Here is a 27,809-nt window from a genome sequence, read left to right as displayed (position 1 = left end):
ACAGTTTTATTGAGATATAATTCACATATAAAGTGTATAGTTTATTGGTTTCCAGTGTATGTTCACTGAGTTTTTGCAACTATTACCGTAGTCATCCTATATAAAAAACAAGGCCAGGACCATAAGCATAATGACCGGGATGGCTGTTTGACCAGTTGCCATGAGGTACATTGATCACCTCTTGGTCCCCTCCACCCTGCCCCGCCCGCTCTGATAGCAGCATGGCGAATGGGGAACCAAGGCGGTGGGGCGGGACTGGGGACTGTTGAGCAGAGGAGGGCTGTGGACGGTGAGCAACAGTGAGCATCCGGTGGCAAGCTGAAGCCCGCATCTCAGGGCAGCAGCAGGAAGCGTTGCAGAGTGATGTGGCAATGGGAGCATCGAGCATTGTGGGGCAGAGAGCATTAAGGCACATCGCAGGGTGGCAGGCATCACGGAGCATCGCTGGGCAGCGGAGTCAGGTGTTGTGGAGCTTTGCGGGGTGGCTGCAGAGAGCATCTCTGAGAGTCACGGGGTGGTGGAGGTGAGTGTCGCAGAGCATCAGGGAGCATCATGGGGTGGGGAACTTGGAGGAGCGCCCCTGGGTGGTGGAGGGTAGTGTCACAGAGCTTCATAGGGCAGTGAGCATCACGGAGCATTATGGGGTGGTGGTAGTGAGTGTTGCGAGGCATCGGACATGGCCCTGATCACGAGCTAAGCCTAGGGACCCTACTCATGCATGATTTTGTGCGCTGGACCTCTAGTAATTCCATATTTTTAAGGTAAGGATAAAGTTACTGGTTTACTGTGATTACCAGTTGAACAAGATCTGTGGAGAACAGTTTTGACGCCGAGCCATGTGGGTCAGCAAAACTAGTCCTACTCTTCCTGAGAACTATGAGTATTTCCACTGGTAGCGTTTATATTCTGGCCTGTCTTGTTTACTGTCTAACAAATTGGTAGTGGAGTTGGGTAATCAGGCTGTCCTTATGTTTTGATCAGAATGCCTGGATCCTTGTTTTGGTTTTCAAAACTATGATAAATTGTAGGCCCTTGTATCAATGAGCTTTTCTGGAGTAAGGCTCTGACATCAGTATTTGATTGCTTCCTTGGCTGTGCTTGTCTATGATGCAGCCCTTGATTCTTGAACTAGTAATAGTGGTTACAGTGTAAATAGGAACCTGGGGGCCTCTTATTTTTTCCCATGTATTTGCCTCTCAGTGCTGTGTCATATGTCTTATACATGCAGAACTACTTAGTTGTATTTAAATACATATAATTGACTTGTTTTTCGCTTTGCCCAGAAGTTTTATCAAAGTGTAAAGGTGCTTGTAAAAATCTAAGTTAAACCCAATTTCAATTTTCATTCTATTATCTTATAAAAAAAAGAAACAATTTAGACATTGTTAAACATTTAAAGAAGGGACTGAATGTGAGGTATTTCTTTATCCTTCTAAAGTAATGGCTATCCTAACATATACCCCCGTTTGCTTCCTAGAGGCAAATTCACTTCTAAGCATTTTAAAGGAGCAATAACATAAAGTTAATTGTGGCAGAACGGTTCTATAAAAATTTAATATGCCATTAAGACATTTGCTGATTTACGTCAGATTTATATAAAGGTTGCTTGAACCTACACCTTTGCGTGCAGCTGGTAGCCTTTTTTCTAGTTTAATTACACAAAAGCCTCTGAGAAATGTTTTCGAGAGAAACTGTGATTTCTGAGATAAAGGGAACATGCTGTGAAAAGTGTGGCCGTATGGCATAATGACATACATTCTGCAGTCCTAATCAGGAGCCCCGGGTTCACACGGTTTCTGCCACTGGTTATGTCATTGTGGACAAGTCATTTAACCTCTCCAGGGATTATTTTTCCTAATAAGGGAGTTTCTTGTGGATGCTTCAAGAATCTAATTATATTATTCTATTTCTTAAAGTAATTTTACTACTAATCTTTGTTAGGAGTAAAGTCCTAACTTTCTGTGTCTTTGAAATAACCTGGTTGGAGAGATGGACTGAGTATACAGACATTAAGTTCTTTCTTCATTCATTCTAAGGAACAAAAGATCAGATCCCAGAGTACTTAAAATAATAGGCTGTTTTGTTGTTGTTGTTTTGAGAACTACTTATTTGCTGCTAATTGGGCTGTATGTTCAGTTTCACCTCTGAGACTTTTTTTTTTAATTTTTTTTAAAATATCTCCATATGATATCCTTGTATCAGGATTTGAAGTTGTTTTTTTCATTATCTTTTAAACTTATATACTACGAACACTTGATTATCTGAAATGGATTCTCTCCTAAGTTAATCATACTTTATAATTATTTTTTTAAGCATGCTTTTATTGATTTCAGAAAGGAAGAAAGAAAGAGTAGAAACATCAATGATGAGATAGAATCATTGATCCGTTGCCTCCTGCACGCCTCACACTGGGGATTGAGCAACCAGGGTATGTGCTCCACCAGAAATTGAATTGTGACCTCCTGGTTCATAGGTTGACACTCAACCACTGAGCCATGCCATCTGGACATACTTTCTAATTCTTAATGAAATAGTTGTGCAAACCAAAATAGTGGATTAAGTCATTTTTACATTAGCTGTGCTATCATTTTAGGCATATCATTAGAAATTGACTGTGATCCTTAGCCTTATGCAAGAAAAATAGCATGCCTTCCTTAAATACCAAAATGAATTTGTCTTTCTCTTTAAAAAAAAAAAAAAAAAAAAACTTTGAAAGAAAAACAAAAAACCTAAAAGATATATCAGGTATTAAATAGGAATCTTGACTGAGAACTTACCATACTTTATCTTCCATCTCAGAAGGCTAGATAGTAAATGCTTCCTGCTTTGCAGGCCAGGTGGACTCCGGGACACCTGTTCAACCTGCTGGCTTGCTGAGAACTCTTGGGCATAGCTGTGTTCTGGTGACGCTTTATCTAAACACACATTTAGGCACCAGATTTGACCCACAGGCAATCGTTTGCTGACTCTACCTGGTGACTTAGTTTATACACCCAAGGTGCTCTCAGTCATACAGGCACTCCAAAAAGATCAAGTTTAAGGCAATGTATGTATAATAGTATAATCACAAAGTGCTTTCACATTCATTTTTATCTGGATTTTATATGCTCTGTTGAGAATATTAATCTTTCCTTTTTACAGTGGAATAAACCTAGACAGGTGTATTTTGCCTGGAGCCATGGTAGGCAAACTGCGGCTCATGAGCCACATGCAGCTCTTTGGCCCCTTGAGTGTGTGGCTCTTCCACAAAATACCATGGCCAGGGCAAGTCTATTTTGAAGAAGTGGCATTAGAAGAAGTTTAAGTTTTAAAAATTTGGCTCTCAAAAGAAATTTCAATCATTGTACTGTTGCTATTTGGCTTTGTTGACTAATGAGTTTGCCGACCACTGGCCTGCAGTAACCCTGAGATCACACGATCTTTATTCTGTTTTCCTGCTCTATATTTTATCAGAGTACTAATGAGCTCATTGAACAGGTATTTTCAACCCTGTTTTTAGTAAGATCTCCTTTACCCTAGAATTTTGAAAGTGAATTCAAGTATATACTTAGTACTATAACTACTCTCTGGACATCATATTCATTCAAAAGATTCATACAAAGTAAACTTTGGTAACAATTCTCCCGTAAAGGAAGCCCAAGTAATCACAAGGTGGTTTCCAAGAATAACTAGCTCTAGAAGTTCATAGCGGCTGTAAAAATATATCTTCGGTTGAAATTCAACTTGTAATATAAGGGTGCTTTGCATTTTTCTTTTTCATCTTTTTTATTTTATTTTTGTTTTATTTTGGAGGGGGAACATTACTTAGAAAAGTGAGCATATTTATATATTGCTTTTAATTCAAAGGCCCAAACTTTTTTCTTTTTTCTTTTTTTTTTTTTTTTCATGGAGGACTGTTCGTGAAAAGAAATTGAGAACTAAATCTTATACCAGCTTAATACTTTTTTTTTTGGACAGAGTTGGTGGTGGGGTGATGGTGTGTTTCTCAGAGTGTTTACCTCCCCAGTAGAGATGAAGTGATTGACTTTGACTGATTTTTTCTTTTTAATATCTTGGTGATAAATGCATTGCTGGTTGTGACATAGTTCAGTTGAGAGGTGGCAAAAAGTGTGACTGTTATATTTACTGTGTTATAGCTCTACTTCTGACTCTTTAAAAATAGGTCCTTTCATTTTCTTCAAATGAAGAACACTTAGGGCAGTTGAACACCATTAGAATGATTGGCTCAGAATTCTAAAAATTCAAGGTAACTGCAAAAATCATTGTGAAATTAACATGTATTTTTTTCAAACTCATCATGACAGCATCTCAAATCCTGAATGCTCTGTAAATACATCCTAATGATTATTTCTTAATTGTTCCTAGTGAGTGTAACTTTTTATTTGGACAGAGTTGGTGGTGGGGTGATGGTGTGTTTTCATAGTTTTTTATTTTAATTTTGCAATGATTTGTAACATTTTCTTCCCTCTTTTAAACAGATTATCTGGTTGCAAAAGGAAAAATATAATGCCTGCTGCTTTAATAGCAGCATGACCTGGGAATTCTTCTGATTTTACCTCCTTATATCTCAGCACCCTTCATAACTAGGGTTTTTATGAAGATTAAATAGCTAAGATTAAAATCTCAGAGTGCCTAGCACAGTAATTATTGTGAGCCATTTTTATTTTTGTCTATTTTGAGATGATCATATTCTCTACAAATTAACTAGCTTTAAAATATGTGCTAAAAGATTATATCTTTGATTGTTCCTGTTAGTTTACCTTTTTAGAAGGCAGAGTTTATTATAATTCATTATAGGAATTGTAGGAATACTCAAGCTATTATGTAATGTTGCAAGGCTATTAGTTTATTTTTATATTCATTAATCATTAAATTTTGTTATTTACTAGAACGCTAACTTAGGAAGTGGCTGTACTTCTGAAAGGAATATTTAGAAATGAGAATAAAAATAGCTTCCTCCTTGGGACCACAGTTTCCAGGCACTGGGAAGTATGCAATTACATAGAAGTTTCTCAGATCCCACAATAACATCCTTTTAAAGGAACTGACATTGCTGTATCACTCATATCCGTAATGCCGTACATTTGTCTGGTGTTATATTGTGTACAAATCCTCCTCCTAACACTTCAGATCACCTCACAAGGACCTCAGGAAGTGAAGTGGGTATTTTAAGGCTATTTATTTAGAGCTGAAAATGCCCAGAGGTATTATGTAATTTGATTTCTTTCATCTTCTTCAGGTGAACTTGTATGTCTAATGACTAAGCCTTGTCTTCCTGATTCCTTTTCTACCTCATTCTCTGTTTCTTCCTCTCCTTTTTTTCCTCTTCCTTAAGATATTGTATTCTTCTCCTGTTGTTCATTGATTGTATTGATTATATAGGAACTTGACCTGCCTTCACAGTTCAAATATTTTTTAAATACATTTAACATTTTTTCCTACTATAAGGAATAAGTCTTATTTGCTATAGGGGCTTTAAATACTATACCATTGATCTGACTCCCACCAGTGGGAAATATCAAACTGTTAAACTATGGACACTGATATGATCTACATTATAAGTCAAAGAAATAAGGAGCTACAGTATAAATTATCCAAGTAGACTTCAAAAAAATCTCTGAGTAAATAATCCCATATATATATATATATATACATACATACATACACATATACATATATACATACATATATGTACATACACACACACACGTATGAAATTTGTACATGGGGGGGAAAGATGGGTGGTGGTATCCCTCAGCCCAGCCTACACCCTCTCCAATCTGGGACCCCTCGAGGGATATCCGACTGCTGTTCAGGCTCCGATCCCCTGATGGCTTGGGGACTGCTGGCTTCCAACTGCTCTCCTGCCTGCCTTCCCGATTGCCCCTAACCACTCCCATGACAGCCTGATTGATGTTTAACTGCTCCCCCGCCAGCCTGTTTGCCCCCAACTTCCTTCCTCTGCCAGCCTGGTCACCCCTAACTGCCCTCCCCTGCAGGGTTGATCACCCCCAACTGCCCTGCCTTGCAGGCCTGGTGCCTCCCAACTGCCCTCCCCTGCTTGCCTCATCACCCACAACTATCCTCCCCTGCTGGCCATCTTGTGGTGGCCATCTTGTGTCCACATAGGGGCAGGTTCTTTGACCACATGGGGGCAGCTGTCTTGATCTTGTGTGTTGGAGTGATGCTCAGTCTGCATATTACTCTTTTATTAGATAGGATAGAGGCCTGGTGCATGGGTGGGGGCCAGCTGGTTTGCCCTGAAGTGTGTCCTGGATCAAGGTGGAGGTTCTCTTGGAGTGTGGTGGCCTGGGCAAGGGGCCTGTGGTGGTTTTCAGGCCAGCCACGCCCCCAGGCGACCCAAGTGGAGGCCCTGGTATCTGGAATTTATTTACCTTCTACAATTGAAACTTTGTAGCCTGGAGCAGAGCCAAGCCTTCTGCTTGCTCTGTGGCTGCCACCATTTCTGTTTGGATTTGTTTACCTTCTATAATTGAAACTTTGTAGCCTTGAGTGGAGGCTTAGGCTGGCTAGGGCAGGCGGAAAGCTTGGATTCTTCCATTGCCAGAGAAACCCAAGCCTCCCTCTTGCTATCTGTGAATGCAGTCATCTTGGTTGGGGTTATTTTGCATACTCACTCTGATTGGCTGGTGGACGAGGCTGGTGGGCATGGCTTGTGGGTGTAGCAGAGGTATGGCTACTTTGCATCTTACTCTTTTATTAGATAAGATTATATATATAGTGTTATGTAGGTACATACACCAGAAAGATCTCATTGGATGTGATCATCATATCATAATTTTGGTGTATCTAAAACTGCCTTTATACTAGTATACTGGCTTTACAGCTCCCTTCTAGTCTCTTGTCTTGTGTTCATTGTTCTTTTGTTCATTCAATCAGTCATTCATGTACTCATTCATCCATCCAATATGGAGTGCCCACTCTGTGCCAGGTGCTGTCTAGTTGCTGTGGACAGTATACTTTTGTGAACAAAATAGACAGTTCCTATCATCTAGGAGCTGTATTCACATGGGAATAGTAAGACTCATTTCAATAGGAGTGTGACACTCATTAAGATTATGTATGCCTAATGACCCTTTGGGCCTGAACCTCAGACTTGACCTTTGCAATATGTGATGTCATTCATATATGGTATAAGTTATAAGAGAATTTTGGGAAGGCAGGGCTTAATGTGGCCTGGAGAAATTGGAGGAAGTCTTGTGGAAGAATTGGAATTTAACTTGCAAGGGAGGGAGAACATTTAAGAAAATGGCAACATTAGGCAGATGGATGGAAAATTTTTTTAAAAATATATATTTTATTGATTTTTTACAGAGAGAAAGGGAAAGGGATAGAAATCTAGAAACATTGATGAGAGAGAAACATCGACCAGCTGCCTCCTGCACACCCCCTACTGGGGATGTGCCCGCAACCAAGGTACATGCCCTTGACCGGAATCGAACCTGGGACCTTTCAGTCCATAGAACGATGCTCTATCCACTGAGCCAAACTGGTTTCAGCCAGATGGATGGAAATTTTATTTATTTACAGAACATTAAGAAACCAGTATTCAAAATTTCCACTGAAGACATTTTGAAGTTTCTAACAAAGATACCAATATTAGGGAAGTTTGAAGTTTAGAGATAGTAAAGAAGGGCCAAATTTTGGACAGCTTTTAATACTAGGCCAAAGACATTGGAATCTAGTTCTTCTTGTTTTAGAGAATTATTATAGAATAGAGGCCTGGTGCATGAAATTTGTGTACTGCTGGGGGGGAGGAGTGGGGGGCCCTACCCTCAGCCTGCCTTTGCCCTCTTGTAGTCTGGGACTCCTCAGGGGATGTAGCAGTGTGCCAAGCTGCAGGTGAACAGGGAGGAGCCTGAATTGGGGCCAGGGGCCGTGCAGCTCACACTTATCCAAGCCCTCTGTACCTGCTGCCACAGAGTTGGGAGTGGCTCCCACCATGGCAGCTGTGCTCACCACCCATGAGCCCAGCTTCTGGCTGAGCAGTGAGTGATCCCTGTAGGGGAGTGCACTGACCACTAGGTGGTGGCTTCTGCAATGAGTGTCTGCCCTCTGGTGTTTTGTGAGTATAAAAGAGACCAGTTGTTCCGGTCATTCCGCTGTAATGGTGGCTTAGGCTTTTATTATATAGACTAGAAGCCCAGTGCACAAAATAGTGCACAGGTGGGCTGTGGCCAGCCCGGCCCCAATGGGGTCGGTTCAGGGCTGGGCCTGTCAGGAGGAGGAGAGGACAGGAGGTTGGCTGGCCAGCCCACCCCAATTGCGGCTAATCAAGGCCGGGCCGGCTGAGGGGAGTGGCCATGGAAGGTTGGGTGGACAGCCCCAATCCCAATTGGTATGGGGTGGATTGGGGGTGGAGCTGGCTGGGGGGAGGGGCCAAGGTCCAATCAGTGTGATGGGGGCTGTTGGCGATGGGGCTGGCAGTGGGGAGGGGCTGTGGATGGTGGCCAGGCTGGCCCTGCCCTGATTGGAGTGTGGAGGAGGGGCAATTTGGGGTGTAGCTGGTTTAGGGAAGGAGCTGTGGGCTTATTGGGGCGATGGGAGCTGATTGGGGATGGGATTGGCTGAGGGGAGGGGCTGCAGGTGGTTGGCCAGCCAGCCTTGCCCATGATCGGGATAGGGGGGCTGACCTGGGGTGGGGTCGGGCTAGGGGAGGGACTGCAGGAGGTTGACAGACTGGCCCTGCCCCCTATTGGGGTAGAGGAGGTGATCAGGGGCAGGGCTGGCCAGGGGAAAGAGCTGAGGGAGGCTTGGCGGGTGCCCCACCCCAATTGAAAGACTGATCAGGAACAGGTCAGCTGAGGGGAGGGGACCTGGGAGGTTGGCTGGCCAGCCCTGGGTGTCAACCCCAATGGGGCTGGTTTGCTGGCCACTGTGGGTGTCATAGCCACCACCAGACATTCCAGTTGTTTCGGCATTCTGGCCACTGGCTTTATATATATATATGTTCTTGCTGAAGAGTAGTGATTAAAAATATAAACAAAAGCATAAAGTATCATGCCATAAACACAAAGGAAGATAAAATTTCTAGTCCTAATCGTGACTGAATAGCTTACTGTCCCAGGGGAGCACATTTAATTAAGCTCTATGGACATAAGTTTTTTTCACTGCAAAATACATATTATGGAGATGCCCTCTAAAGTTCTGAGATTGTACAAATATAAAGTTCTGATCTCTAGATTTCTCTAACATTTACCCACATGTGGCTTTATGATCTTTTCCTGTAGAAGTTAGTGGTATTTTAAGTTTGGTGTCACCTTGAGATTGGAGGGTCTCAGCGCAATCAAGGAAATCGGATGGTGAAGTACTGGAGACAGTGGTTGTGAAGTGGGGACTGTGTGGTTTAAGGTGGGGTGGGAGCAGAGCACCCTGGATTTATAAAGGACATGGCTTTGAATTCTCATCTTTCTATCCATTAGCTTTGGGAGTCTGGACAATACTACTTTTCCTCTCTGATTTCTACCTGCCCTTTTGGAAAATACTAATTTACCAAGTTTACAAACATTGTGACATCTTAGAAAGAATTACTTGAGAAGAATATATGTAAAGACATTCTGTAAAATATTTAATGAGCATTCATAATTAGTGTTACTACTACCAATAAATGATTTCCCCCATATTCCATAGTGAAATATAATGACAGAAGAGAATGTTGTTTTCTAGGCACTGCTCTCTTCACTGGATGCCAGGGCCACATCTGGGAGGTATAAAATGACTTAACAGGTGTTTGAATTCATTAGGCAATTATATACAATTCTCACTTTGCTCATAATATCTGGTCTCTCATGGAAAGTTTAATGGAGCTTAATTTGTACTTGCTTTAGCATATCATTTAGATGACCTGCATTTGTTTAGATTGTTGAAGGAACAAGATATGTGGGTTAATTTGAGATATGTTGCAGAACAGAACAGATTTGGATTTATTAAGAAATATGACCCTCAGTCAAAAATTCTTGTGTGTTTAATTTAGGAGTATTTACGGAAACGTAGTCATGAATGGAATTTCCTGATATTACTTAGAAAGGACTGTTTGAATTACAGAAGTTAAATAAAGATTCCAACCCATTCTGTAATTTTTTATTATTTTCTGGTAATCAAAATTTATGGCATGGTGCTAAGATTTTTCATCTTTTGGTTTTATTAATGTTTGACTGCCCATGGCCTGGGTTGCATGAGTTTTCTGCAGTTGTAATGAGGCTGGTGTTCCTTGCTGAATAGAAGGTGCCTAACACGGCCACAGCATGAGGGGACAGGGAAGACCAGTGCCTTTGACCAAGGGCATGTTCACTAGGGAGCATGGAGACAGAGCCTGCTAGTCATGTATTTTAACCAATCCCTTCCACTTCCCCTTTGCTTAGTTCACACTTACAGAGTGCCAGTCATGCACCTGGAAAACACGTCTCGCTGCTCTCACAGCAGGGATCTAAGGGCCAGGAGCCTGTCAAAAAAAATGATTGACACTTAAGTCAGAGAGCGTGCACTAAACCACAACTGTTAAAGCAGACAGAATTCCCTCTAGAGGAATGCTTTCTGGACCTAATCCAATGATAATAATCTATTAAAACAAGTTGTCTAATCTTGTGAGTTAACTTGAAAAGAGAAGTGGACGTGGGGTGAATTTCAAAATGTTTGCACGTGTAAGTTCAATTTATTTAATTTAAATAATTAGGGCATGGCAATGATTAGTACTAATTGGCGCTGCATTGAACTAAAAGAATTATCCAAACATGTTTTGAAGACTCATGAGAGGGCTTTGCAGTAAATCGTATTTAATTCTAGGTTATTTTAAATGCTGCTGAAAATCAAAGATATACATATTCGGGGGGTGGGAGGAAACCCAGATTTTAACCCTGTCTGAAATTACTTGAAACATTTAATGATAGCTACAAAAGGTAGACATTCTTAGAAGATTAATGAGGATAGTTTTAATGGCCCTCAGAAAAGGTATTTAGTGAATGCAGAATTCTTTCTTAACTAATTTGAGGTAAGATCAAACTTCTGGGATGGACTGAAGTCTTACTCAAGTAGAAGACAAATACCGCAATGATTATGTGGGTTTCACAGTTTCCAGTTTCTTTCAGTTTTAAAACCTTCTTGTGAAGTTGCCTGTGAACTTTCTGAACACCTCAATTCCCATATGTAATCTTGAAAAGTTAGTGTATGATTAAAATTTAATTTTAAATCTCACATTAAAAGAGAATGAAAGACGTGAGACAGATTATGTTTATACAAAGATTTCCTCTGTTTAGGTTGGTAGCCACCACCAATAGGCTCCAACAATCACATTTTTTGCCAAGTTACTTCTGGCAGGAAGACCCTTTTGGAGGGACTATCAGAAAAGAACCTGAACTGCAAAACTTCTTAGTATTTTAGTTTGTTCCCAAATATCTGGCTGAAGGCCACTTGGCAGCCATATCAAGCATTTCTATGTCTGTATAATATGAAATATGCAACTAGTTTGTATTTTTGTAAAATAATTTGAGGGTCGGCTAATAAAGATATGCATCTAAGAAATGCTTATTTGTAGATGCAAATATTAATTTGTACTCTTAAGAAAGGTATTCAATTTATTTAAACCAGATATTGCCATCTAGCTTTACTGTTTTACTTTTCAAATAAGAAGATCACTCTTTTTCATGAAAACTAAATGTTGTGTATTTTCCAATAACTGGTTTTAGGTTACTGTTGATATCACTATTTTGCTGCTCCTTATATTGCTTCTATATATTAAAGGGAGCAAAGAAAATATTTTGCCCAACAAAGGTTTGGAAGTAGAATTTTGTCTTTTTTTCTGTAATAGATTCTACTAACCATAACTCTCTTTACTACTCTGATGCACTTGACAATTTGGCATGGTCCTTTAGGCACTGGGAGGGGGGATAGGTGATGACCCTTCTGCTTGCCCAGTAAACCCAGAATGTTCTGCTCAGCTGAGCTTGCAAGGATTCCAGTTCTGTTTGGTTCTGTTCTGATCAACTGCTAATTATAATGCCTAAGTGTGCCATAGTATTGTCTGGGAATTTCTGAATAGTTGTAATTACCAGGTATTGAAAGAAGGATTATATAATAGATGTATGTTTCCAGAAGTGAAATTTGCTTTCAAAAACTCTTAATTACTCTGCCTCATTTTCCCCAATCAAAATAAATAAATAAATAAATAACAAAAGAAAAACAAAGCTAGTGTTTTATAAGTCAATGTGGTATTTTGAGAATAAAGACAAATTCCACCTGAGTAATGTATAGGTAAAGGGCTACATTTTTATTTATTAGAAAAAGTAAAAAACCATTTGTCTATTGTTACACTGAATTTCTCTTTGTATTCATCAGAAAACAAATGCAATTATAAAGTGGGAGCGTATTTCCACTTAAGAACACTGAGCATCAAATTGGTGCTTATAATGATTACCTACCTATAAGGCATGTGTATTGAGTTTTACTTGGGTATAGAAAATATTTTATTGGTATTTTTTGTATCTTCCTAGGAAAACTCCCACACTCACTAAATAGCTGTCCATTATGATATCTTTGAGAGAAGACGGCTGTATCTTGGCCTCCCCACTGAGGGAAGTCTCATTATAGTTTGTCTCTTTATGTTTTCAAAATGCTGGCCTCACATGCTTACCTCATTAGTGAGACTGAATAATGGCTGGTTTGTCGCACTAAAGCCACACAGAGTTAAAAGAATGTTGCAGTTTAATCCATTGGCACGGGGACTATGTTTGTAATGCTCTTGCCCACTTGAGAAGAGATGGATAGAAAGAGTTCATTTTCCAAATTCAGTTCATTTGTAGCAGTCTTATTTTGATTTCTCTTCCTACTATTTGTATTCTTAGGGATAAGAGAAAGGAGTTTGATAAAAACCAAAAGGGTTTTCAATAGTCAAAGAGAGGTGTCTTCTTTTGTTTCTTAGATCACAGAGGTTATTTTCTTCACATATTTTCTTCATAAAGGGTGGATTGTTTCATGGCTAACCTGATTTGACCATAGTGCACTGCCTGGTGGCAAGTGTTAAACCTCTTATTTTAAACTAAACAAGATTACGGTGAGAGCTGGCATTCAGGGGCTTGCTTTTAGTGTAGTGGGGTAGGGTCTGTGGCACACCCCTTGCAGTTCCAGTAGTTGAACTCTTTGGGCACTTCAGTTTCTGTGAGGTAGCTCTAGAAGGAGCTTGCCATGGATACGCAAGGAATTCGTTCAATGAGGAAGAGTGGTCACTATGCCAACAAAAGCACCATAATAACGGGTTTAGAAGCATCCTTTTCTCCATACTGTACTCTTTCGGGGTGTTATAGGAGGTATACGACAAATGCTATATAGTGTCAGACAAAAACCAAACAGGATTTGAAATCACTATGTCATCTCTCATATATGCAACTGTGGTCACTTAACCTGAATTTTACTTCATTCTATAATAAATACAAATAGACATAAACTGGCTTTATGAAAATCAAATTTTTCTAAATGTTTAAATATGCTTTTCATCTTTTTAAAAGTTCTTCTTTAACATAAAAAGGGAAATCAGCTCTAACCTCCATTTTATTGAAAAGAAAACATAAACTATATCTTCCCTTTTTAAAAATTACATTTTATTCGAGTGGCATTGGTCAACATGCACATATAGGTTTCCTGTGTAAATTTCTAAGTTACAAAATTTTAGAGGAATTTTTCTGGAACTGTCAGAAACAGAAAATCATAGGATGAAAATCAGCTAAGAATATAATGTTCATGGTTGACAATTTTATTTCTAGTCTTTGGGTACACTAAAGAAACAAAAAAACCTACTTATTAGTTAATCAGCTAATAATATGACATTTATCACAAAACATCAAAATCTTTCCCACACATCACCTGAAAGATGAAGTGAAGGCTGATGAAAAGACCCTGCCATATTAATTAGTGGTGATGCCTTGTAAGGAGCCCTGTAGTAAATTATTTTCTTCTATGGGAGTCTTTGACTAAAGAAAGAACACAAGAGAAAAATGAAAATCAACTATAGCAACTCCCCTATCACTCAAGAAAAACTGCCATGCATGCTGGCAACTTCAATATTGTAATCTATCTCATATTTTCTGGGGCATAAAAGAAACTGAAAATAAATATTTTAGACTCGATGAAAGAAAAATGTAAACATTCTGGTGTAAAGTATGAAAACCATCATGAGACTCACTTTTTGGCAAACTAATAAAAATAAATTACTTAAGCAATAGGCTCATTTAATTCCAAATTAAGCCCTTGGCAATGATAATAGAGTTATAATAATAAAGCCGATAAAAATCAGTATCTGAAAGTTTTAAGAACTGAGAGAAAGGCTATCCAGACATAACAAAAATCCAGTATCTTTTATTTTGTAGCCATCATTCATCACTGAAGTCATAGGCTTTCCTCATATCAATAATATAGGCTTCCTCTTTGCTGTCCTCCTTTTCCAAAACAGTTCTCATTAGAGACTCACTCTAAAACATGAATATAAAAGCATATTTTACTGAATTTGTGACAAGAAGTAATGCATGGCTAAAGGATAATTAGTAATTGTTCTTAGCACATATTCATATAATTAATCAAAGTTTTGACATAATAAAGTTGTCAGGGTACTTCTGTTCCCCTTCAATGGGAAAGCAGGATTCCTTATTAATAATTACCCTCTATATCAGATTAGAATATTTTTTCCACATCAACTAACAGATAAGATAAAATAATTTCAATGTTTAATATATCAAACTACATAAAGAGGTTCAATGGACAGACATCTCCAGTCTTTGTGAGAAAATAATTTCAAGATTTAGGGCATAGGAAGCATGGTATAATATTGAGAAATTTATTCAGCACTTTTGATTATAAAGAATCAGTTTCAAAATGAATCTGTAATACACCACAATACTTTATGTGAGTTCTAAGGTCTATCAGAAAGCATTTGTACATGCCCAGATAAACAAATAACAGCTTAACAAATCAGTTATAGATTTCATTTCACTGATGGAAATTTAGATTTTTAAAACCATATTATCATTTACCAACAAGGTTTTCCTCAAGGGAGATTGTGGTTACTTCAAAGTCCAAAAAGGGTCAAAGCATGCTCATGTATCTGATTATAAATGACACGTGTTACTTACCCAAAGTTTAAAATCAAATATATTTGTATTGATTTGGTAGTAAAAGGTCATTGTAAACAATAGTGTATTTTTTTTCTTATTTCATTTACAATCACAACTATTAGCCTACTTAAAATTCCTCATAATCTTCATTCATACATGATACTTACTTAGCTAATGTTGGTAAAAAACAAACATTTAGAATATTAAACAAATGTAAATTAAAGAGAAGAAACCTAAGATGACCATGCATTCTTCTTTTACCTAATAATACTTGAGGTTCTTCTGAATTTTACTCAAACATTTGTTTTATTTACTTTGTTAATGGTGTTATTTAGTGTCTGTATCTTGATTTTTAATTCTATTTTCCTATAAAAGGAACTAGGGTTCTTTAAAGAAATGAACTGATTTTAGGACTAGGGCAGGAAATACACAAGATGAGCATAAACGTGAGAAACTGTTCAAAACACACAGTGTCAAAGGAACACAGGATAATATTTAAAGAGCTCCCAATGGCAAAAGCTGGAACAAAATGAGCAATAAAATAAGTAAAGCAGTATTAAATTATAGCCCAGTGTATAAAATAAATATCCATAAGTCCAAGAAACTATTCAAAAAGTAAATATATGAGGGTGAAGAGACAAATGTCCCTCACAGACTTTCAAATAATTGACATACATACTCCACCTGAAAGAAGGAAAGCATAATTCCCCACTCTATAAATATGGGTCATGCATTCTGACTTCCTTCCAAAGAACACAGGTTTGGAAGGACGGAAGTGGGAGGGATGAACTCTATGGTGGAGAAACCTGAAAAACACTCTCTCAGGCCAGATGGCAGGGTCTGTATTAACAGTGATAAGTCAGGTTGATATTGGGTACCTTTGGTATTATCATTACATCTGTCTTCTTCCTCTCAAAACGCATGAAAATGTAATCATGAGAAAAACATCTGGCAAAGTCCAATGGAGAACATTTCACAAAATAGCTAACAAGAAATCCTTAAAAGTGTGAATCCTTATAAAAACAAAGTCTGAGGAACTGTCACATGAGTAGGAACCTAAGGAAACATGACAAAGAAGTGGAATGTGCTCTTCCAGATGGCACCTTGGAATAGAAAAGGAACGTTAGGTAACAATGATGGAAATCTGAGTCAACTATGACCTTCAGTTAATAATAATGTATCCACATTGGTTAATTAATTATATATACTATTAGAGGGCTCCCCCCCCCCTGAAGGGGGGGTATTTCCCTCTGCACCCTCTCCAATCTGGGATCCCTCTCACAATCCAGGACTGCTGGCTCCCATCTGCTTGCTTGTCTCTAATTGCTTCTGCCTGTCAATGAGTCACCCCCTAACCACTCCCTTGCGAGCCTGGTTGCCCCTAACTGCCCTCCCTTGATGGCCTGTTCATCTCTAACTGCCCTCCCCTGCAGGCCTGGTCCCCTCCAAATGCCCTCCCATGCAGGCCTGGGTTCTCCCCAACTGTCTCCCCCTGCAGGCCTAATTGGCCTCAATTGCCCTCCTCTGCAGGCCCAGTCACCCCTAACTGCCCTCCCCTATAGGCCTGGTCCCTCCCAACTGCCCTCCCCTGCTGGCCTGATTGCCCACAATTGCTCTCCCCTGTAGGCCATCTTGTGGTGGCCAGTTTGTGTCCATATGAGGATGGCCATCTTGTGTGTTGGAGTGATGGTCAATTTGTATATTACTCTTTTATTAGAAAGGATACTAATGTAAAATGACAATAATAGGGGAAACTGGGTGTGAAGTATATAGGAACTCTGTTTCATCTCAATTTTTCTGCAAATCTAAAACTGTTCTAGAAAATAAAACCATTTAAAGAATGCTTTGTTAGCAGAATAAAAACATTAGAAAGCAAATAAGATTAAGTAGATGGGCTTCGATAGATCAATATCTGAAAGCTTCAAGCCAAAAAAATACAGTCAATCCTCTGTGTGCGTTGTTTTATATAGCCTCAGATTCAGCCAACCACGTATCAAAAATTTCAGGGGAAAAAAATCCCAAAAGTTCCAAAAAGACAAAACTTGAATTTATCATGTGCCAGGCACTAAGCTGAATCCATGCAAATGAAGTGAGAGGTAGCATACCCTGTGTAGCCTAGAGGCAAATATGGATTATGTTCATTTTATATAACCAATCCCCCTTGCATACAGAGGGATTACTGTATTAACACCAATGTTAAGTGCATATTAACATTTTAACTGCTGTCTAAATTAATCCAAAAAAGATGAAACATATTTATAATATTTTGTAAAAAAGTATCTTTTTCCTCAAAATTGCATTATATATTTAAAAGATATGGATAAAGCATGGTTTATTTTCATATTGCTTTATTGAAATTTTCAGCTATTTTCCTACTTTTGCATTTATAAGCAGTGATGAATTAGATGCCCTTATATTTAGAGCTAAGAGAGATTTTCTTTTCAGAGAATAGGTAACTAACTCCAGATTATCAAATAATAGGGGATGCAAAGTATTAATTTTTCTAAATAATTCCAATTTTCTCATCAAAACTATATAATTTATATTTCCCCAATGACTTTTATATCCAATTTTTTCCATTTCCCTTTCCCCCCAACTTAGATTCATGTTAAATATATATTTTTTTCAGTTTGATTTTCATTTAAAAAATATATATTTTATTGATTTTTTTACAGAGAGGAAGAAAGAGGGATAGAGAGTTAGAAACATTGATGTGAGAGAAACATTGACCAGCTGCCTCTTGTACACCTCCTACTGGAGATGTGCCCGCCACCAATGTACATGCCCTTGACCAGAATCAAACCTGGGACCTTTCAGTCCGCAGACCAATGCTCTATCCACTGAGCCAAACTGGTTTCGGCTGATTTTCATTTTTATTGATGAATGAAGTTGAACATTTTTACAAATGTTTTTGTCTTTTTCTTAAATTCTTCTCTATATTTAAAATGTTTTCCTATTGGAACATGTGCTTTATGTGATTCATATTTGGAAGACTACCTTTCTTCCTGGGAACAAATCCTCTATCTTCTGTATAGTGCAACAACACTTAAATATTTCAACCTTGAGTTCTACTTATTTCAATGATGTCAGTTCTTTTGTAGTCTGACCTTCATGATGTTCACCGCTTCCTTATTATACTATGAATTCAATTTATCTCTAAGCTTGACAGAAAACATTATGTTTCATTATGGTTTATTCATTTAGATTGAGAAAGATAAGCTTTAAAACTTTGTGAAATGAAAACCATAGGCCAACCGTATTTTCAGTATCACTAAAAATTAGACTTGTACTAATATACAATGATTCTCAATATCAACTGCATTAGAATCAATCCCCTATGGAGAATTTAGTTAGATCAGGCACTGGTATTTTTAAAAGCTCACAATTAATATGGATGGTCCTGTAGGTTTGAAAATTGTCCTGTAAGTCCCTATGGTTCTTTTCTCATGATGTATTTTTCTGGAATATACACTAATAAAAGAGAAATACGTAAATTGAACAGACCTTTGTGATGCCCACCAGCCAGTCAGGAGTGAGTATGCAAATTAACCCAACAAAGGTGGCCAGTTAATTTGCATACACAGGCACCAAGCAGCCAGGGGTGGGCATGGCAAAGATGTAGGCTTTCTGCCCTGCCCCAGCAGCTCTGAGCTTCTGGGCAGTGTAGGAAGTTGGGAGGTGGCTCCGGGGCTGGAGCAAAGGTGAAAAGGCAGTGCCGATAGCCAGGGGAAGGAAGGCCCATTCTTGCACAGATCTTCGCGCATTGGGCTTCTAGTAGGATATATGAAGCTCCAAGAATACAAGTTTCTTCTCTCTTCTTTCGGGTGTATATCAGGGCATACTAGAGTGCCTGGCATGCAGTAGCCTTAATGAAATGTTAAATGAACTGATTATGCTTCCCCGATTACACTGCAATCACTTTTTTAAAATATATTTTATTGATTTTTTACAGAGAGGAGGAGAGAGGGATAGAGAGCTAGAAATGTCAATGAGAGAGAAACATTGACCAGCCGCCTCCTGCACACCCCCTACCGGGGATGTGCCCGCAACGAATGTACATGCCCCTGACCGGAATCGAACCTGGGACCCTTCAGTCCACAGACTGATTTTCTATCACTGAGCCAAACCGGTTTCGGCTGCAATCATTTTCTAATACTCTCAACCAAAGGTTAAAGTCAGATTGTTTAAATTTCCCTGTCTTTGAAGTTGCATCTTCTTTGCGTGAATTTTCACCCGTTTTCTCTTTCAAGTCTGGGGTGGCAACTCAGAACTCAAGTGCCTTATCTGAGAAATACCTGTGCTGAATCAATGTCATACACCAGCCAAGAGCAAAGAGATGCTAAGGCTAAATGTATGGTTACTTGGCTCCTAGCCATAGCTCAATAACAATTGGTTAATTTGACTTAATTAATAAATCAGAGCACAGAATCTAAAATGAATTAAAAAAAAACAAAAAAACCGTTTCCATGCTTTTTTTCTTTTATCTTATTTTTAAAGCCATAAGTTTACAAGAGAAATTGGTTTCATCAGAATCCCATTTTTATAACTGATAGATTTCACCAGAATTCTATTAGAAAACATTAAAGAGATTTGAAAGCTGTGATTTCAAGTTTAGTCTAATATTTAAAATGTAGTAGCCAATCACAAAGTCTGAGAAACTCACTAAACATTTTCATATCGATTTTCTTTTACCTGTTAGTTAATTCAATTTTTCTTTATTTTTTCATTTATTTGGCCCTTACTGACTTCACCATTAAGTTAGAATGAACTGTTTAGGTATAAAAATTCTATATAAAGTAATGCTATAGTTTTATTTTTACTTATGGTTTTATGTTTATACTAGAGAACGGATGCACGAAATTTGTGCAAGAGCAGGCCCTCATAGCCCCCAAGCCTCAGCAGACCCTCACAGCCCCCGCTGCCTCAGCCCTAGCAGCCCCTGCTTTGTCTGGAAATTCATCTGGACAGTCATTCCACTGTTCAGCCATTCGGCCGATTTGCATATTACACTTTTATTATTACAGATTACTATCTTCCCAGCATTTAGAGTCATATAAAATTTACCATGGAATAGTTTTCATTACTCATATTTATATTGTAGTTTATTGTATTTAAAAATTCTTCCATCATCACAAATACTGGAGTCAATTTTTATCACATCTTAAATCTCAATGTCTTATTTTGATGATAGTTTATTACAATTTAATAAATTATTAAAGATGCTTTCATTACAAATTAATGAATAAGTTAGTTTTGCCTTATTATGCCATTTCTAACTTTAGGAACAAAATAGAATTATGTAATTCTTACAGCCACGTTATCCTGGAGTTTCATGACTAGCAAAGAAACTGACTGTTCTTCCCTCCCTGTGTCTGTGGTTCTCTTGCTGCTTTGCTTTACTTCTTGTTTGCAGCTGTTCTTCCTTTCCCCCTCTCCATGCAGTCTCACCAGAAGACATTATAATAGCATGGCCTTCAGTTACACTTTGAAAATAGACTTTTGGTGCAAATTCAAAATTGAATTATTTTCAAGTTCAGTCTTCTTTATTCATGATATCTTTTCCCATTTACTTTTGCCAAATGATATGTTTCTCTTTTTTATAATCTAAGACTACTCAATTATGTCCTTGATCCATCAAGTTATTTACAACTTATAACATTTGGTTTTGTGTAGTTTAATTTTTCTCCTATAATCCAGAAATTTTAAGCTTTTTGCTGTGCAGAACTTCAGAAAAGGCAGATAATGGGTTGCAAACTTACTTTTAGATGATAAAGAGGCTTTGAATAATTTCATTTTTCTAGCAGAGATCTGAAATTTAAAGATTGGTGATGACTGAACATATTATTCCCCTGCCATTAAAAATTCCAAATAACATTACAAAAGTTAATTTTGAGCGGAGGTCTGCCACAGAAGTTTTTATTTTTATTAAATATGTTTATTGATTTCAGAAAGGATGGGAGAGGGAGAGAGGGAAAAACATCAATGATGAGAATCATTGATTGGCTGCCTCCTGCACATCCCCTACTGGGGATCAAGACTGCAACCCAGACATGTGCCCCCAGATAGAATAGATCCCAGGACCCTTCAGTCCGCAGGGTGACACTCTATCCACTGAGCAAAACCAGCCAGGGCCACCAAATAAGTTTTTAAAACACTGAGACAGTTAATTTTATGAATTTAGCATTATTGGGATTTGATATTAACCAACAGTCCCACCTCTTAAAATTTTCATTTATTTGTTGTTTATAATTTTTTTTATTCTGAATTTTTAACTTCTAACCTCCTCTTCCTTCTTATTTTTTATATCCAGAATTACCCCTTTTAAAATATCTAAAATACTGTTCAAAATAATTTTGAAATGAAAAAGTGGATATACCATCAAGAAAACTGCTCAATGAACTATAAACTTTTTGTTTTCTAGAGATAAAAACTTCTAAGATCTTAGAATAAGCTCCCATTAATGATTTTAAAATTTGGGATCACTATTATCTGTGTTGGAAATGGTTAGATTACCAGTTAGGAGGAGTCTATTCTGACAATCCAAGTCTTGGCATTTTAAACTAGAGTGATGACAGAAGGAAAGGAGGGAAGTGAACACATCAGAATACATTTTGAAGTGAAAGTGAGAGGACTTGGTGTAATGCATAGAATGTGGAGGGAAGGAGATATGAATATATCAATATATATCAATATATATCAATATATATCAATATATATCAATATATATCTATATCTATATCTATATCTATATCTATATCTATATCTATATCTATATCTATATATATATATATATATATAGTGAAATGATTACCACAGTTAAGTTTTGTAACACATAGTTATAAAAATTATATTTTTTATTGTGATGTGAACTTTTAAGGTCCTGCTCTATTACCAACTGTCAAATATACACTAATACACTGTTGTTAACTGTAATCACCACATTACATCCTCAGACTTACTTATCTTACTAGAGGCCCAGTGCATGGAATTTGTGCACAGCAGCGTCCCCTCAGCCCAGCCTGCACCCGCTCCAATCTGGGACCCCTCAGGGGATGTCCGATCCCAGATATCGGGCCAAAACTAGCAGCCGGCATCTCTCTCACAATCTGAGACCACTGGCTCCTAACTGCTCACCTGCTTGTCTGCCTGATTGCACCTAACTTCCCCCTCTGCTGGCCTGGTCACCCCCGACTTCCCCCCACCCCACCGGCCTGGTCGCCCCTTAGTGCTCCCCTGCCGGCCTGGTTGCCTCCAACTGTCCGCCTCCCCTGCCAACCTGGTCGCCCCTCACTGCCCCCCTCTGGTGTCCTAGTGGCCCCTCACTGCCACCCCTCTGCCAGCCTGGTCGCCCCCAACTTCCCCCCAACACACACACAGGCCTGGTAGCCCCATGCAGCCTATTGCTTGGTCCACATGTGTCAAACACAAGGCCCGCGGGCCAAATCCAGCCCGCCAGGCCTTGCAATGTGGCCCGCACCGTGCTGTCATCACCGCACTCCGCTGTCAGTTTATGACATTGTCAGTTTATGACTGTTCAGTAAACCATTCGGCCCGCAATTTAGGCTGGATTTTAGATTTTGGCCCCTTCTCTAATTGAGTTCGACACCCCTAGTTGGTCGGTCATTTTGTGGCCTCTCACTAACCCCCCTGCCAGCCTAGTTGCCCTACACAGCCTGTTCTGTTGTCCAGTTGTTTCAGATGCCATGGTCACTTAGCCATATATATTTATATATATATAAACTGGAACTTGTATCTTTTGACCACTTTCGCCATTTACCCCTGTACATCCCCCCATCTGCCACCCATCAATTTGTTCTCTGAATATGTGAGTTTGTGAGTTTTTTTTTTTTAAGATTCTGCCTTTGGGGTAATACATTATTTTTCTTTCTCTGTCTGACTGATTTCTCTTAGCATGATGCCGTTAAAGTATATTCATGTTGTGGCAAATGGCAGTGTTTCCTTCTTTTTATAGCTGGGTAATATTCCATTTGAGGTATATATAGATATCCATATCACATTTTCTTTATTCATTCATCTATCAATATACACGTGGGTTCCTTTCATGTTTTGGCTGCTATAAATAATGCTGCAGTAAACATGGGGATGCAGGTATCTTTATGAGATAGTAATTTCAGTTTCTTCAGATAAAGAACCAGAAATGGGATTGCTGGATCAGATGGTAATTCTATTTTAATGAGGCATTTCCATGCTTATTTTCCATAGTGGTTGCACCAATTTACATTCCCACCAACTGTACACAAGGTTTCCCTTTTATCCACATGAAATCAGGACTGACATAGACATGGCTAAATGCTATTCCAACTTTCGAGCTGAGCGGAATCCTGTTCTCCTCATATTTTTTTTTTGTCATGACTGTTCTTTGTTTTTCCCTGTATTTAAATTATAAAATGAAAGAACTCAGTTATTAGATGCCTACTAAGAATGCTAAATACTTTCACATTGTTGTCTTATTTTGACCTGATGCTAATTCCAAGAAGGAAATATATGCAACTCTCTTTGTAGAGGTCAAGAAATTGAATCTTTGCTTATTGGTACTTTAGAAAAGGAATGAGAAGAAAAGCTACTCATCAAAAGTTATATACGAAGTTGGATTCCACGGTCACTTTTTTTTAGGTTGAAATTTTCCTAAACATGTTTAAAAAGGAGGTGGACAAAGTCATATATTTAAGACATAATGCTGTGTTAACTGTCCACTTAAAAATGTATTTCATCTCTAACTGTTAAGTGAAGTGTCACCATGCTGTATTGATGATCATCTTAATTTTTCCCTCCCTCTCTTTTGGTTTCAGGGGAAGAATTTGCCACTTTTCCTCAGCATTAGTTTGTTAACTCTCTGGGGGACTTCCCTGTTGGGTGCCCGTTTATACTGGATGGGAAACAAACCACCGAGCTTTTCCAACTCTGACAACCCAGCTGCTGATTCTGACAGTCTCCTGGCTCGCACACTCACCTTCTTCTACTTGCCAACCAAGAACCTCTGGCTGTTACTCTGCCCTGATACCCTCAGCTTTGATTGGTCAATGGATGCCGTGCCTCTGCTCAAAACAATTCGTGATTGGAGAAACCTACACACTGTGGCCTTCTATATTGGACTCCTCCTCCTTGCCTACTGTGGTTTAAAGAGCCCAAGCGTGGAAAGAGAATGCTATGGGAAATTTGTAACAAATGGCAAGCAGAATGCAAATGGACATAGCTGCCATTCAGATGTGGAGTACCGGAACTCAGAGATCAAGCCCAGCTTTGCATCCAAAGTAGAAAATGGCATTAAAAATAATGTACCACAGACAACACAGCTTCCTTCTACAGAGAACATTGTTATTCTGTCTTTATCTTTGTTAATAATACCTTTCGTTCCTGCCACGAACCTGTTTTTCTATGTCGGCTTTGTAATTGCAGAGCGAGTATTGTATATTCCTAGTATGGGCTTCTGCCTCCTCGTTACAGTGGGTGCCAGAGCCCTTTATGTCAAAGTCCAAAAGCGGTTTCTCAAGAGCTTGATTTTTTATGCTACAGCTACATTAATTGTTTTCTATGGACTCAAGACTGCAATCAGGAATGGAGACTGGCAGAATGAGGAAATGCTGTATAGGTCAGGGATAAAAGTAAACCCAGCTAAAGGTAATACTTTATTTTATGCTTTTACCTAGACAGTTTACTCTTTCTGCCTTTTTATATCTATGCTTCTTGTCTTAGAACACAGTATTAAGGATGAAGAGGTCCTTTTATGCAATGCCCATATCTTTTCTTCTTTTTATCTTTTAAGAGAGGAGCAGGACAATTTTGAAACATTATCAGTGTTCCATATTTGGAATAGAGAAGTATTTTCAATGTCCAGAGGAATTAGAACTCTTGTTATGTAAAAATATCGATTACCATAAGATTTTAGAAAAATGCATGGTTTCCACATTATAAAATACTGATGAACATCACCTCTTTCAGAGTGTAATAAAAGTCAGGTCAAAACAACTAAGTATACTTGAGCACTTCTGTTTTGTGAGCATCACCTGAGTAAACACCGCAAGAAAGACATTGACATAGTTAGCAGATTTAGAGGTAAGTCTACCTCTGAGCCTTGGAACTGTGACTCTCAGTGTCAGTGCTTACGCATGCAGGCGTGAGTCACCCTTAGCTTTGCAGAGGCCAAATCACTGGGGTGCTGCCAAGTAGTGAGCACATTCTTATTTGAGTTCTTAAGTCACTTGGGGAAATAAACTTTTCACTGTACCATGAGAAGGTTGGTTATATATATATTTTAATTGCTTTTGATTTAGGAAGTTATTTTAGCAAATCTCAGGATCTATAAATGAATAGTCAAAAGCTGTTACAGCCAAAACCGGTTTGGATCAGTGGATAGAGCATCGGCCTGTGGACTGAAAGGTCCCAGGTTCGATTCTGGTCAAGGGCATGTACATTGGTTGCGGGCACATGCCCGGTAGGGGGTGTGCAGGAGGCAGCTGATCAATGTTTCTCTCATGTTTCTAGCTATCTATCCCTCTCCCTTCCTCGCTGAGAAAAATCATAAAATATATTTATAAAAAAAAAAGAAAAAAAAACTGTTACAAAGGATTTCTCTGGGTTAGGCAATTAAATGGTTATGGAAGCTTGAAAACAATTAAATGAAAATAAGTTTACATTTTAAGTATAGAAATATAATAAATAGTGCCAAATATTCATGTTCTTCATAATCCATTCTTTAGTTATGTATCCTTTAAATTATGTTTGCTTGCATTTGAACTGGTCTTCTACTTTTCCTAACACAATTCTGTACCAGTATTTAAATACTAAAAATACAAAACCATTCCAGTTGTATGTAGTGCCCTGCTGATGTATATCAGGATATATACACAATGATCTAGACAGTGATTTTCAACTTGTTCATGTCATGGCACACATAAATTAATTGCTAAAATTCTGTGACACAACAAAAAATACCCTTTTGCTTGTTCTGACAAAAAAAAAAAAAGTGTATGTTTGATTCATTCACATCAGATGGCTATTATGTTGGTTGTTGTCATTTTTTTATTTGACAGTCTGAGTAAAAAGAGGTCAGTGCCCTTGACTAGATAGTCAGGAATTGCATTAAAAATTATATATATATATATATATATATATATATATATATATATATATATATATATATAATTTAAAAAAATTGATTTCAAAGAAGAAGGGAGAGGATGAGAAACATCAATGATGAGAGAGAATCATTGATCACCGCCTCCCGCAAGCCTACTACTGTGAATGAGCAACTATATATGTCTGGAAGCCAACAAACTAATTGTTGCTACTTACACTGTTTAATAGATTGCAGGAATTTTAAGTGGACTAGAAACTTTGTTTTTTCTATTTCTCTTTTTTTGCTCATTCCCTCCACCCTCACCAACTCCACCCTGACAGCTGTGTGCCTGTTCTTTATCTATGAGTCTGTCTCTGTTTTGATTATTAGTTTATTTTGTTTATTAGATTCCACATATGAGTGAAATCAGTGCATAGCATATTCTCATGGAAAAATCTTCACCCTGTGGCTTTTGTAGGTAGTGAGTACTACAGTGTATTGGATGCCTGGATCTAAATCTTGCTGTAAAAATTGTTGCAACCAGTTATCACAGAATATTTTTCAGTTCCCTTTTCTTCACTGGTAGATATACATATATACAACAAGGCTGTGCTGCCGGTTTATTTTCCTGCTGTTTAAAACAGATACATAATAAGGAATTATAAGAAAAATATCAGCACACTATTTGCATCCCAGGATTGCTCTGAGGGTTTATTTAATTTATTGGTTAAGTTTTCAGTTCCTGTAACAAAGAGCCATGATAACAGTGGCTTGAGTAAGATAGAAGCCTTATTCTTTCATGTAACAACCTAAGCAAGCTCAGCCCAGCGCTGATAAGATGGCGCCATGGGTTTTCAGGATCCCAGCCCCTTCTCTTTTGTTCCCTTGCCATCTCAGTAGTGTCACCCTGTCCCTGTGGTCCAAAGTGGCTCATTGTCACTTCAGCACTTCAGCTAACAGGAAGAGGGAGAGAAAGGGCAAGTGGTGGGTATACCCTTTGTCTTTAAGAGCATACCTCAGGGATTGCACACCCAATGTTTGCTCATAGACTATTGGCCACACCTAGCTGCGGAGAGGGCTGGGGAATGGTATCTTTATTTTGGGAAGGCAGGAACCCAAATTCAGTTTCTTACTCTGAAGGAAAAGGAAGGGCAGGAATGTCTTTTTTATTTTTTATTTTTTTTTTTAAATATATTTTATTGATTTTTTACAGAGAGGAAGTGAGAGAGATAGAGAGCTAGAGACGTCGATGAGAGAGAAACACCGACCAGCTGCCTCCTGCACACCCCCTACCGGGCATGTGCCCGCAACCAATGTACATGCCCTTGACCTGAATCGAACCTGGGACCTTTCAGTCAGCAGACCGACGCTCTACCACTGAGCCAAACCGGTTTCGGCAGGGTAGGAATGTCTTTAACAGGCTCCATCCTGGGCTTGGCTGAAGCATTTTGTAAACTCCTAGATGTTTTCCAGCCTTACCTGCTATTCCTGTTGACAGTGATGATTATGATTCTGGTGAAGTTATTTTGGTGACATGGTTAACATATCTGATCATTTGTTCATTTATCCATTTATTTGGTAAAATAATTATTAAGCATTTTCTTGATTTCCAATTT

General features: G+C 38.5%; 1 protein-coding gene across 1 annotated transcript in view; it reads left to right on the top strand.

Annotated features, from left to right (window-relative positions):
• The window catches only part of TMTC2 (transmembrane O-mannosyltransferase targeting cadherins 2), a 401,251-nt gene that overhangs the window by 172,505 nt on the left and 200,937 nt on the right, over positions 1-27,809 (top strand). Inside the window, exon 3 of the mRNA XM_084877291.1 lies at positions 23,927-24,755. Coding sequence (XP_084733417.1) covers positions 23,927-24,755 — 829 coding nt within the window. The remainder of the gene's footprint in view (positions 1-23,926; positions 24,756-27,809) is intronic.

This window comes from Pipistrellus hanaki (assembly GCF_964339955.1).
Source record: "Pipistrellus hanaki genome assembly, chromosome: 3".
In the NCBI taxonomy this organism is placed as follows: Eukaryota; Metazoa; Chordata; class Mammalia; order Chiroptera; family Vespertilionidae; genus Pipistrellus; species Pipistrellus hanaki.
This window is presented reverse-complemented; position numbering and strand designations above follow the sequence as displayed.